This window comes from Musca vetustissima, unplaced genomic scaffold (assembly GCF_032173495.1).
Source record: "Musca vetustissima isolate MV318-11 ecotype Yass unplaced genomic scaffold, APGP_CSIRO_Mvet_v1 utg744, whole genome shotgun sequence".
Taxonomy (NCBI): domain Eukaryota; kingdom Metazoa; phylum Arthropoda; class Insecta; order Diptera; family Muscidae; genus Musca; species Musca vetustissima.
The window spans coordinates 325,785-340,935 of NW_026888268.1; the positions used below are offsets into that span (position 1 = coordinate 325,785).

Sequence of the window (15,151 nt, forward strand, 5' to 3'; positions counted from 1 at the left end):
TATAGAGAGATGATCCTAGATATATTCTGCAGATAACATTCCTCGGGTCGTGAGGTATTCTACAAGCTGGTGATCCTAAGAGCTTTGTCATTTATATATGACCCACCGCACATCTTAGCCAGATTAGAAGATCTTCTAAAAATGAAACAAACCCAGAAAGACCATTTTAAATTTTTCTATAGGCCCTCTAGCTTTTTTCTATACATGGATGTTTTTCGGGTCCTGAGGTATTCTATAGAGAGACGGTCCTAAGATGTGTTCTGTAGATAACATATCTTCGGGTTCTGAGGTCTTATATAAAAATCCTCTTAGGCTTCTTATGAATAGAATATATGATATATTTGGAAATTCTCTTGGGGTACTCTATAACTAGGAATCCTTCCAGAGGGTATTTGTAGCTAGAAGTTCCTCTTGAGGTCCTTTTTATCAAGCTAAGGTATTTTGAAAAGCAGTGGAAGCCAGGACATGCGTTTGTATACTACCTTAAGGGTATTTTTTTAACTTAAGATACCTTACAGAGGACTTCTGAATAAACTCCTAAAACCTTTTCATAAGATTTCCCAAATATATCCTATCCTAATCATAGACCCTTGTGATGTCTTATGCATATAGAAGACCATCTGGAACAACAAAGACATCCCCAAAGGCCTTAGGTACCTTAGCGAAGTCTTTCTACAAGCGGGTGAGCTAAGATATGATATTCTATAGACTGAGCCCACGATCTTCGCACGGAGTTCGGTATACTTCTATAATTTCTCCTGAAATCATTTACCAATATGAGACGAGTTTATGGTCTTAACAAAATAATTGACCCCTTCCATAATTCATTTGACACGTCACTGCATAATAATAACCAAAATAAACTCCCCGATAAACTGACGTCACATAAAAAAAGAGTTTCAATAACTGCAGGAAATGTTCAGCATCCCGTCTGTGACCCTAACAGAGATGAGATTTTTTTTCTCGACGTCAAAGTATCATCATCAGAATACAGGGGCCATAGCAGAGCAGCAGTGGGGATAGGATGTAGCTTTAAGATGAAATTTGCCATTAAAATGGGGGTTTTATGATAGAGGCCAACCAGAATTATGATGAAATAATTGAATGATGGCCATAAACATCTCAAGAACCTTTGTGCTTTACTTAATTAGAGTGTGTGTGTGTATGCGTGTGTTTGTATTCGCAAGGAAGGAAACTGGACCTTTAGCCTTGATGATGTTACTGTTTTGATTTTTTATTAGTGAAATTTTAGAGAACACTTCACAACCAAAAGGAACTGTAGCATGAGAACAGAACATGGCAAAATTCACCCTGTAATTTGAGTAACAACAACTTCGAAAAAAAAGAACGAACAGGTGGGTGCCTTTGCAACCACTTGGCAATGGACAAACAACAACAAGAACAAGCAAGTGCACCATAAAACACTTGTGTCTGTACAACATACCATCACAGCAACAACACACAAAAAAACAACAACGCAATTCTGCCCTGCCAAACAATATATCCTCCTATCTTTGATTCTTTTTCCCGTTCCGTTTCTAAAAAAAGGGGGAGATTTTCATGCATTGCTGCTGTTGTTGTTGGTGTAGTTTTTTGTTGTTCCTGTTGCCGGTTTCGTGTTCACTGCAAAGAAATGCCAAAAGAGGAAGTTTATAACTGTGGGAACTAATTTCGGACCTTAAAGAATAATAATCAGTGTTTTGGTTGGTCATGGCATAGCTGTTGTTGACGCTGCAGCCGATGTTGCTGCTGCTGTCGCCGCCCTATGTTCACGAAGCAGCGCAGCAATGGAATATTACGATCACCTTAATCGAGTAATACTTGTTTAGCGGTTCCCCCTCCCTAGCAGGAAAAACCAAAAAAAAAGAGCTGAGAAATAAAACGCAATATATTTTTATGATTATTTTTGTTTTGATTTGTACGAAAACAAAAACGACACGGCGGCGTTAAACGATGGACTGACTGACTACAACCCCGAAAAAAAATCCGCAGCAAGCGATTTACTCACATTCTCATGCACAAATTAAAATTACAATGCCATGCAACAATGGTCCGAGAAGTGGCAGGCAGTGTTGAATGTGGACAGTGGCTCAAAGAAGTAACGAAGAAGACCATTCAAAGTTTTTTTAGATGCAAGGTATTTATATAAAATTGCTGTAGATGACTTTTCAAGAAGTAAGCCCCTTCAGAGGCTTTCTATAGATAGAATCCCTGCATAGGTATTACAGATAGGTTTGTTATGTATATAAGAGTTCATTCAGAGGCCCTCAAAGACCTTCTATAGATAGAACACACTTCAGAGCAGTTCCATAGGCAAGAATACATTCAGAGGCCTATAGTCAATATAATTTTATAAAAGAGATTCTAGAGGTGTCTCATATATAAAAAAGAAATCTGTAGAGGTCTTCAATATAAAGCTAACCTCCGAAGGGAGACTCCTCAGGTATAAACCCTTTAAAGATCGTGTCTGGGTTTACAGATAAAAAACCCTGCAGCGTTTTTCTAATGATAGAAGTTCACTCAGATGCCTTCCATATGGAAGACTCCTCAGAGGTGTTCCATAGGTAAAAGGACATACAGAGATCTTATATCGTCAATATAATTTAATAATGAAAAAAATCTATATTCTGCTCTCCGGTATTTCTTAACTCTTCTGAAAAGAGAACCTCCTAAAACCCCCTTTTATACGATTTCCCAAAGATAGCCTATCCATATGTATATTTAGAGCATTTTTGTATGCGAACTTAGAGGTAATTTTTTAACTTAAAAGACTTTAAATAACCTCCAGAATAATTCTGAATAGATAATCTCCTTCAATAGTCCCTTCAGAGATGTTCTGTAAATTAAAACCCCTGCTAGATGAAAGCCCCTCCTGAAGTAGAAAGTTCTCCAAAGATCTTCTGTTAATGGGAGACCTTCAGGCGGATTTTGATACGTTTCTTCTATAGATAAAGACCCTTCAGAGACCTTTGTATATACAGACTCTTCGGATACAAAACTTCCATTTCCATAGATAAAAGGACATAGAGAGGACTTCCAACGTCAGTATAATTTAATAATGATAAAAAATCGAGAGGTGTTCAATATTCGGCTCGTCAGAGGTCTAGAAAGTCCCTCAGTGGTGTTAAATTTTACAGAAGTCATTTCAAAGTTATTTTAGAGCTCTTCTATAGATGAACGGACCCTCAGACAATAGAATACGTCCAAAGATTTCCTATATAAAGATGATCCGCCAAAAGACTTTTATGAACAGAAGAAGATGGGAAACTCTTTATAGGATTTCTATGAAATGGAAGCCTTCAGAGGACTTCCTTTTATAAACTCAAAACACAAAAAAACTGTTTATAAGAGTTCTGTGAAACGATGGTCTAACTATGGTATTCTGTAGTCGGTTCTTTAGAGGTATACTTTGGGTAGACCATCCCCCAGTGGTGATCTATTGGTAAAGGCTTTTCAGATAGCCACTTAACAGTATTAGTCGATAAACAACCCCATTCAGATGCGCCTAAGTCCCTCCAATGAAAAATCATCTACAAATGTAAAATCCTTAATATAGGTCAAAGGCCTTCTATTGACAGGAGTCCCTATAGGGGTTTTCCGTAGATAAAATGCCTGTTGAATGTCTTTTATAGACAGGCCCCATAGAGATCTTCAGTAAATATATGACACTTCATAGGTCTTCTACTGATAGCAGATTCTTCAAAGAGAGGACATTATAGAATACCCTTCCGAAATTCGCATGTAGGATTTTATAAACTCCAGATATTTCAAAGAAAAATTGGGTTTGTATAGATAGTTGGGGTCAGATAATCCTTTAGAGATCCTCCACTGATAGTAGTCCATTCAAAGGTCTTTTATCTGCAGAAAAGCTCCATGTGATGGAGTTTTCAACTTATAGATAGCCCTGTTGGGGTTTACCTATAGATATTAAAGACTGTACAACGGTTTTCCATATATGGAAAAAGTATTGTTCGTCTTCAAGCGGTATTATGAATGCAGAATAGCCTACCCCTCTCCTACAGGCTAATCCTTTGGCCTTAGTTTAAATCTAAACTAAACAAATATTTTTTGACTGAGAGCCACTGTGTCTCTGTCACAATCACAGCGCGAACACGGCCAACCAACCCCACCAAAAATTCCAATAACAATAAAAATACTTAAACAGCCATAACGACAACAACAACGATCGCGGTAGAGGCAGCGGCGCACACTCACATACATTTCGATGGAAACACAAATGAAAGCAGGTTGTTTCTGCATCCGTGGGAAGAAGGATTTTCGTATAGTTCCCACGCAAGGATGATGAATACAAATGTAAATAACCATACACAATGTGTGCGCACACACACATGCATGTAGATTATGATTCGCTCAGTCATTCATTCATGCATTCCATCAGTCAGTCAGTCTTTCATTCATTACGATGCAAGACATGTTTTACGCATTTAACACTCTTATCAGCTGTTCTCGTGGGGTTGTTTTTGTTTTTTGTGTTTCATCAGGTCATATTGCTTTCTCTTATCGAACACACAGTGACGGAGAGGGAGAGAATGATCCAGTGAAGGTTTCTCATTAAGATCCGAACGTATTTTTCATCCAAATATTTTGACAATAATATTTCGTCGAGAAGACTTCATTAGTTGGGACAACAACAGAAGAGAGGATAGCTCCATAATGAGCGTGCGTGTGTGTTTTTGTGTCGTTTTGGGAAGATAAGAAATCCAATTTCTAGGAATCATTTAGATGTCTTTACTTTCTCCTAATTGAGTGACCAATTCGATTGTTTTAAGTTGGAAGTCAATTCCTTGGTTTGGTTACCATATGTGTGGGAATTTCTAAAACAAAAAAATTGTTTATGGTGTTTGTGTCATAATATTGGAAGATGATAAGAACGGTGATATCCTTTAGTTCTTTAGAAGAATGAAGAGGGATCCGTTGAAATAAGTATGAGGGATAAGGTTGAAAATTGCGGATTTTCCTGCCTCTGTATGTGGATAAAGCAAAGTAGGTCCTCATTGAATGACCAATGGAATTCCCAGAGCCCACTTAAGCCTATTTTCTATGACAAACCTAGAGAAAATTGAATAGTAGAACAAAGGAAGGTCTGCAGTCTATGGAAAACTGATATTGTACCAAAAAGTGTCCTGACCTCATCAGAAGCTCTTTTGTATATTGAAAAAACCAGTATGGCATTTTTTTCCATTGAAACCCAGCAGACCTTCTACAGATCATAGAAGGCCTACAGAAAGTCTGTAGGTGACCATAAAAACTTATCGCACAAAAAATTCTTTTGTGAATCGAAGATCGCTTAGTGGTGTTCTATGGGCAAAGGGTTTTCTAGGGTATAGATTAAAATCGGTCATTACAAATGTATAGTTCTCCAGATCGATCAAAGTCTCTTCAAAGGTCTTCTATTGATAGGAGTACCTTCGAAAATTTCTTATGAGTGGCATACGGATTTTTCCATTGAAAACCTATAGAAGGTTTTATGCCTAAAGAAGACATATAGAAAGTCCGCAAATGACCTAAAAAAGTTAACTTACATATGGCTTTTTATAAATAGAAGTCCTAAAGCTTTTCTAATTGTATTTAGCTTCAGGAATTGTATTTATAACTTTCCTTCAGCTATAGACAAAAATATGATCTCCTTGTAGAAATTCGGAAGGTTTTCTCTTAAGATCTTGCAAAGACATTCCAACCATATAGGACTTAAGTGATTCGAAAAAATAACTAAAGGAAAGCAAAATTAATTTCAATAAAAGACGCTCCAGAGGTATAGGTGGATTCAGAACTCTGAGATAAATAGAAGTCCTTTCAGAGATTTCCAAGCGATTGCTGGGCCATCAGAGATATTCTATGGAAAGAACGCCACTCAGAGGTCTTTTATGGATAGAAAACTTCCATGAAACCTCTTGACTACAGAAGTCGTTTAGAAGTTATCTTGTGTATGGAAGCCCTACAAATGGTATGATATCTATAGAATACCATGCAGATATATATACGACCGAAACATTATCTTCTCGTATTTTTATTCCAGAAGACCTGCAGCTACTATCAAAGTGGTCCGACCATATGAGCCCAGAACTAATAAAAAATTCCGTAGGAGATCTAAAGAAGGTATTTTTAGAATGTATTCTATATATTCCATAAATAAGAGGGTATTTTAGCTTAAGATGACCCGAGTATAGTCTCCGAATAAATTATAAGGGTCCACTAGATGTAGACCTGAATAAATACTTCTGGATATATAAAGCCATAATAAAGTCCAAAATTTTTGAAAAATGTCTGCCAGCTATAAAGAACCTGCAGAACATTTTCTACCAACAGAATTGTCTTCTGAAGAGGCATTTGCTAAATGTAAGTCCGAATTTCTATCTATTGGAGGTGTTGTATCTGTAGAACTCCTGCAGAAAAAACTTCAGTCTATTGAAGATTTGTGGTCTTCAGGGTCATCATTTATCTGTAGAATTTATTCTGAAGAGGGTATTTTATCTCTAGAAAAATGTGGAAGACATGAGGAAGGTCTTCAATCCCTAGGTAAACAATAAAAGATCTCCCCTCATATATCACATAGAACGTCTTCTTCCCCTCAATACCAAATTCCAGAACCAAAAAAAACACCACTTAACTCAAATTTCTAGGAATTTCAATCATTTACCACAAAAACAAGCATTATTTTACATTTAAAATCCCAATAAGAGTAACTCCAACCATCCAACACAAAACAAAAAAAACCGCAAACTTGTTTTAGCCATAACAGGAGATGTTCACCGCAGAAACGAAACAAAAAACACAACCCACCGCCAACACCAACACCACTTTATCTCTCCGATTTTTTGCCAACAAAAATCCAAATCTGTGCTATTTTTCCCAGATTCTGTATTGAATACCAAAACAACTGATCTCACGATTCGATGCTCATAGCTTGCTTGCCTGCTGCAATGTCGAAGTGCATGTTGCATTTTGGTACGACCAAACGAAACGAACAACGAATGGCACTATACACGTTCCAGCCATCCATCTATCCATCCATGATGTAGAGAACAGAGCAACGAGTTGCATAGCTCGTGCCAAATATCCGCGTGTGCTAATGAACGTTGTCCATTATGGCTTTTTTTGCACACATCGACAATGTGGAGCTGCTGCTCAGACAATCTCTAAGCTAAAGCTTAAGCATCCAAACACAAGCAACCATTGCCATAGCCAGCCAACCAGCCAGGCAGTTAGTCCAACAGCCATTCAATTTGTATATGATTGTCTTTAGCACACAATAACTTCCAAAGTTTAAGACATAACCATTGCACACGTTCCTTAGTGGCAGCAGCAGCCACAACAGGCCAACTCGAGCCGGGCCAGGCCAGTCACTAACGGCGTGAGAGTCAAAACAACTGATGGTGCTTTGTGGCAAACATTACTATGTTCGCCTGCTTTGCTCAATGTGTGACTGTGTGTAGGTCGCACTTTGTGGCATGTGGATGCTGCCAACCAGCCAGTCAACCAGCAACAACACAACGGCAACAACAAAAACCAGTTTCAATTAAGTCAGCAATGTCGGCAACTACTACACACAATTCACATCAAATTATACGATGTTCTACTTAAGATCTGCAGTGCGGTGCCAGTGCAGTGACCAGTGCATCCAAAAGCATGGGAACTTTGTGTGGGCACCCAAAACGAAATGAACCTAATTTTCTTCTTTGGCTGAGATTCAGGGAAAACATCTTGTCAAAGATTAGTAAATTACCTCAAAATCTTGCTTCGTCTCGTTTCTGGGAATGGGTCATTCTAGTTATGTTGGAATTATTGATGGTTTTTAGTATTAATGATCCATTCCGCACACAACAAGTTCTACCGAAGTTGTAATGGGTTTGTGATAAATATGGAGGGGGAGCGGATGAAGTAACAAGTGAACTCCGTTAGTGAGGCTAATTTGAAGACCTCAGAACGGGACAACAAGAACAGATGCCCATTGGCTGAGATTTGTAATTGGTTACAAGAATTTCAGTCGAATTTTGACAATTAAACCTTCTAGTGGCCTATATTAATAGACAAATTGTCTATAGAGATACAACCTTATTGAGATATTCTATAGGTAGAATAATCACATGGGTCATCCAAAGACATGGGACGGACAAAAGTCTTTCTACCAACCACATAATTATTCAGAAGAACTTTAATAGGCCATCCGTGTATAGACAACTTTTATGTGTTTTCCTACACGATCCTCCCTAGAGATCGTCTATGGCGGACACCCTATAAATATTTACTTACTTAGCTGATTTGTTATAGATCGGTTGTTCCATAAGCCGATCTTAAAAATTTGAAAGATCCGAGATGTTGTCTTCTACTTGATTTTTCCGTGGACTTCCCCTTCTGCGTGAACCATCACTTGGCTTGCATTTATATACCTTTTAAGCGGGGAATCCTCATACATTCTCACAACATGACCTAGCCAACGTAGTCGCTGCAGCTCGATCTGACTATGTCGATGTCCGAGAATAGATGGTATAGCTCATGGTTTCTTCGACGACGACATTCACCGTCGACACAGATCGGTCCATAGATCATCCGAAGAATTTTTCTTTCAAACACTCCAAGAGCTGTCTCATCTGCTTGCGCAAGTACCCATGCTTCAGATCCATACACTAGCTCTGGTAGTATCTGCGTCTTGTAGAGCGTGAGTTTGGTTTGGCGAGATGTGTCCTTGCTTTCGAGTTGCATACACAGACCATATAGCATATGTTGGCAAACACTATTCTCTTTCGAATTTTAAAGCTGATGTTATTAGTTTTGTTTATGGCGGTACCGAGGTATATAAAATTGTTCGCTATCTCGAAGCTGTATTTTTCAAGTTTTACAGTTGATCCAAAAGTCTACTGGACGTCTTCCGCGTCAATACCATGAGCTCGGTCTTCTCGCCATTTACTGGCAGGCCCACTTTGGCAGGTCGCTGTTACCTCTAGCAATATTAGAACCATTATGTCAATGTCGTCGGCGTAGGCAATTAACATGTGTTGTTTGGTGTAAAGAGTGACCTTTCCAGCAGGATGTTAAAAAGGTCACACGAGATGCTGTCACCTTGCCTGAACCCTTGTTCGGTATTGAAGGACTCCGAGAGTTACTTTCCTACCTTGTGCCACACAAAGTTATCCTACATTTTATCCCTATAACGCCCCATATAATACAACCTTCAAGTAGCCTCCTATACTGATATTTGGCAGACCACCTACAAGTCTTCTGTAGACAAAATACCTTATAAGAAATTATCTACACGGATGACTTTCTGAAGGTCCCTTATTGTTTAAGGGTCGTCGGTGTATTGAAGACCTTCTGTTACGTACAGGCCTTAAATATGGCACATGAGGTTCTGCACTTCTTATCTACATAAACAACTTCTCCAAGCTATCTTCACTAAAAATCCCTTTAAACAGGGTAGCTTCCCAGAAGCCTTCTAGAGGCAGAAGACGTTAACAGGTCTTTCATATACAGAACACCTTCTACAGGTCTATTAAAGGAAAAGGACATTTTAGAAGTCATCTGGAGAATATTGTTCTCAACAGAGTTTCCATAGAACTTCTGTATACAGGAGCATTAGATCTCAATCTCTGGTATAACTACCAGGAAGACTTTCTGGAGAATTTCTTTAGGAGGACACGCTTTTTAAAGTGCTCTTTAGAACCTACATTTTATATTAGATAGATATAAAATGTAGAGAGAAGGTTTTTAAGGCCGTCTATTCTACCTTTTAATAAAATACTTCCGAAATATCCCAAAAGGCTTTATGATATTTCCAATTATCAAAATCGTGTCAATTTCGAAATAGAATGACGAGGATCTATGTCGAGTGAAGAATGTCATACTTTCTCTTCTAATAAACTATCTGAATATTTTACTTATTTAAAGGTTCTCCTTATAAAACCAAAATGTATATCCTTATTATTTTCAACCTATCCTTTCTGCAGAAGACTTTTCTAAGTGTTTCTCTTTGGATGACCTCTCAAAGGGTTTCTTTCTCTATAAGAACTCTCAAAGTATTTTTTTAATATATCAAAACAATCTTTATAGCCACCGAAAGTCTTGCGCCATAATCACGACATTCGATTTTGGCTACATGCTGACCTTAGGCCAGACTTGTGTTAAACACACGATCGTTCAAACCCTAACTGCATCCTCCTAAAAGTGTGATTTGTTTTTTATGAAAGGATTTCCATCATCATCATCATCCTCGTCTTCATTAAACACTTTGATTCACCTGATTGTGCGCAGTAAGTAGGAAACATTACACACACAGAAAAAAATTTTCTCACGTGTCTCATTTCTTCTTTTGGCCTTCAAAATATCGTGAGAAAATATTCTTAATTGTGTCTCCTTGCGACACAATTCTTATTATTATCATGAAACAATTACTTCACAATGACGGGCACACATCCTGACACCAACAAAAAATTAAGAGACTGAATAAAAACAACAACAACCTTATGCTTGGGCTAAATTTATGGCAACCAGCTGTTTCTTATTTTGTGTCTTCGCCCCTAATTTTAAAGTGTTGGGTTCCCACGCTCCTACACACAGCGCACAAACAGGAGAGTCGATGGAAAAAAACACCCCCTAAATGAAAAAAGATAGGGACCTGCATATCCTTATCGTTTCTTCGCCTTTTCTAGAACACGCTTCAGCTAAGGGGTATATAAGCCGAAGGATAACAAGAATGCCATATCATTCTCCAACAAACCTTCGTGCGCTTAAGAACTAGAAGAGCAAAAAATATTTCACCAAAATGTGTGTAGAAATCAAGAAAGTCGAATCGTCCAATAAGAAAAAGATGTCCTACAGCATCAAGAAGTTGTTGAAACAAATTGTCAAACATTACAAAATGCAGAAATTTTCACAATCGCAAGTGGAGCAGCAGAACACCAAGAGGAGAGCAGAATCTTTGGAATCAGTCGAGTCTTTGGATAACAATAATAATGCCAATATTGAAATCGATTGCAAATCCTCCATGGAATCGCTGCAAAATAATCAAAATGAACGTATCTCATTTGAAAATGAACAGTCCGCTGAACCTATCATCTCCTATGAATCTGAGCAATCATCATCACTTCCCGATGCTGGTGCCTATGAATTCAGTGATATCAGTATTGGTGTCTTGCCCGTACATTTCATCACCACCGATGAGGGTATCTTCTTTTGGACTGCCTCCTCGGATATACCAGCCGATAATGATTTGGAAGAAGCTTTAAATTGTCATTCGGAAAATCAACTAGCCTGCATGCAGCAACAAGATCGTTGGGCCCAAGCTTGAAAATAATCTCAAGTGATTTTTCCAGTTTTTAGTTGAATCGAAATGTCTTCCAAAACATTAGCTTTACTTTATTGTGATATTTTTTAGTTGTTTATTATTTTTTTACTTTTAATTTTTTATATAACAAATTATCAAAGAAAACTAGAAAAATATAAGAAAAGAAAAATTACAAAAAAGAAAAAATTTTATTGTCTTTCACTGGGAAAACTTTGGATTTTTAGGGCAAGGGTGGTATGTTTGACAAACCCTCCTTGAAAAATGTCCTAGAACTAGTCTGCATTGTGTGAAATTCCTTTAGGTTTTGATATCCTTCGATATCTCTTTGAGTGAGAATATCATCCCTGCTTGGCCTTGTAGTGAAATGTGGTTCAATGCTGAACTAAATACACCTGATTATTTGAACTCTATTCATGATAGTTTTAAAAATGGGAAGAAGTGAATCTTCAAATTCTAGAAACATTCACATCTAGAGAACTAGAGCCTAGATGAATATTTTGTTTGACTATCAAAAGTTCTCGAAATAATTTTAAACCAAAAAATTCCGTGGCAATAACAAGAACGCATATAACAAACGGACATTACCCCAAGGGTCATCAGGAAACGTCAAGAACTCGATCGACTTCCAATGACACGGTTAGCAAATACACCCACCACTACATAACTACGATGATGAGTTGTTACGATGAGACGATAGATGGCGCAAATGTAGTACCCTACGAAACATAGGAAAATTAATTTAGAATCTAACTTTAAAGTCTTAGAAGATCACAACAATAGATAATCATAAGGCAATCCCTTTTTTAGGGTTAGTGGGGATAGAGTAATGTATAAGTAAATTACCTCTATATAATTTTTTTCTTTTAAAAATTTACGCTTGAGGCCCATCGGACATTTATTTTAAAAATTTAGACTTGGAGACCATTCAATTTCATTTTCTTTATTTTTTCATGATTGGGAGCCTAGGCACAAGGCCATCATCGGTTCCAAAAACCACTACACATCTACTACTCCAAACCTTCGTACATTTTTTCTTTTAAAAATCTACACTCATAGGATCTTCGGACATTTTTCCTTTAAAAAATCTACGCTAACTGGACCAACTTCAGAATTTTTTTCTTTTGAAAATCTACGCTAACTGGACGTACAGTTAGGTTCGAAAAAAATTTACGCTCAATGGACCACCTTCAGAATTTTTTTCGTTTAAAAATTTACGCTCACTGGACCGCCCTCAGAATTTTTTTCTTTTAAAAATCAAAAAACATTTTTTCATTTAAAAATCTACACTCACTGGACCTTCAGAAGTTTTTCCGATAAAAATCTACGCACTCTGGACTACCTTCAGAAGTTTTTCCGATAAAAATCTACGCACTCTGGACTACCTTCAGAAGTTTTTTCTTTTAAAAATCTACGCACACCAGACCACCTTCAGAATTTTTTTTCTTTTAAAAATCTACGCACACCGGACCACCTTCAGATTTTTTTTTCTTTTAAAAATCCACGCACACCGGACTACCTTCAGAATTTTTTTTTTAAATCTACGCACACTGCACCTTCAGAATTTTTTTTAAATCTGCGCACACTGCACCTTCAGACATTTTTTCTTTTAAAAATCTACGCACACTGGAACTTCAGACATTTTTTCTTTTAAAAATCTACGCTCCCTGGACCATCTTCGAAATATTTTTTTTTTTAAATCTTCGCTTGGAGACCCTTCGGAAATTTTTTCTTTTAAAAATATACACTCACTGAACCATCTTCGATTTTTTTTTCTATTAAAAATCTACGATCACTGGACCTTCGTTTAAAAATCTACGATCATTGGACCTTCAGAATTTTTTTATTTTAAAAATCTACACTCAATGGACCTTCGGACATATTCGATTTTAAAAATCTACGCTCACTACACATTCTGAAAAAAATATTCTTTAAAAAATCTACGCTCACTGGACCTTCGGAAAATTCACTATTAAAAAAAAAATCTACGGTATGAAAGACTTAACAAAATTCTTTAAATTTCTTTAAAAATATTTATCTGAGGACACCTTATATTTTTTAATGAATACCTTTTCCAAGGTCTATCAAAGTATTCATTTCCCCTAACGATACTTAAAAAAAAATATTTTTTGAAACAAAAGTTCTGTTGTTTCTCGAGAAAAAATCTTCTTCTGTTGGCTTATAAATTAAATCTTCTTTAAAAATTCCTCCATGTGTTGATACTTGAAAAATATGTAAATATAAAAAGTATTTCTAAATCGCCCCCATTCTTCTTTACAAAAAATGAAAAACCAGTAATATAAAACGTTTAATATTATTTCTCGTTGTGTTGAATTACAAATTTGAGATGTGTAAATTTAGAAATAGTTTCGGTTTTTTTATTTTAATTTATTTGTTTATTTCTACACCATCCGCAGAGAGACCCCACCGATAGTCTATCATGACAATATTTATGCGAATAAAGTCATACTTTTTATGCAAGAATATTCCGTTTTTTTTCTCTGTTCGCGAACCATTACTCATTCATATTTATGGTTCGGACTGAGGACAGCAACCACAACAACAACAACAAAAATGAAACGAAACATGTGCTGTGATCCAAAACTAATTTTACGCTGGCTATCATTATCAACGTCATCTACGGCGATGTCGTCGTCAACGTCAACACTGCCAACAGCAGCGCCAGTACCACCATCATCATCATTGTCCTCCTCATCATCATTGTGATTTTTTTATTTATCAGGAGTTGTGCGAGAGGAAGGAGGCGAGTCAAGCTTAAACTTATCCACCACCGATTTTAAAATAATACATCAATCGTAAGCCCAAAGTCTGTTTACATTCTCACATGAGTATCGCATGGTGTAGGATGGACAGCCGAGGAAAAGGAGGAGGACGACTAGTGCTGGACCGCTTGAAGACACATTCCGTTTTAGTTACAAGTAAAACTACAATCACAACAACGATGATTATGATGATGATAAGTGCCACCAGGCCAGGCTGCCGGTCCAGTCCGTAATGGACATTAACAGACAAAATTATTTTACATAAAATCCAGTTATTTCATTGAATGTAATGTTGAGTCAAGGATATATGAAGCAGGATCCAGAGAAAGGATTTCTTAAAAAAAATATTTTTTAAAATATTATTTGTACCAAGACGGTAATTTTTCAAACAATTTTTTTAAAGTATATTTTTCCAAGGTTACCAAGGCATGGATTTGTTAAAGAATACTTTTTCCAAGGTAAGAAAATTTGTTCCGAGGTCTATCAAGTCATGTACTTTTTTAAAGAACATTTTTTCCAAGGTAAATTCAAGTGCCGATTTTTATAAGAAAATTTATTCCGAGGTCTATCAAGTCGTTGACTTTTTTTAAAGAAGAATTGTCAAGAAAGTCAATCAAGTCGTGGACTTTTTTAAAGAAGAATTTCCAAGGTTTATCCGATGTAAGCTTCGGATCCAACAAAGTCGGATGGTGTGTGGCTGGAAAAATCATCTATAGGTAAATAATCTAAACATAGAGAAACTATAATTTTACAAGAACCGACACTGATCGGACCCTTTCACTTTGAGAGGATTTCCTTGTTCACCCTTCGATTTATAGTTCTACTACAATTGCAAGTCTTTAAGAATCGGATTGCCTATTAAACCGTTTCTTCGGAAGATCGCGCATAAAGTCTTACACCGAATTGAAAAATCTCTCGAAATTTTCCTTTATCTATCTAATGCGATTAATGACAAACTTAAATAACATGTCAAATCCCATATTCGACTATGACGACAATATCAATTTCACCAGCCATCAAATTGACTAAACCATTATATCACTCACACACTCGGCCACTGATTTAATAGGGC

At 36.9% G+C, this 15,151-nt stretch overlaps 2 protein-coding genes across 2 annotated transcripts in view; both read left to right on the forward strand.

Annotated features, from left to right (window-relative positions):
• The window catches only part of LOC133336064 (enhancer of split m7 protein), a 378,459-nt gene that overhangs the window by 277,933 nt on the left and 85,375 nt on the right, over positions 1-15,151 (forward strand). The window lies entirely within an intron of this gene.
• Positions 10,778-11,302, forward strand: LOC133336107 (enhancer of split m4 protein-like). Its single transcript, XM_061544404.1, has one exon. The coding sequence runs from the start codon at positions 10,778-10,780 to the stop codon at positions 11,300-11,302; it is 525 nt and encodes a 174-aa protein (XP_061400388.1).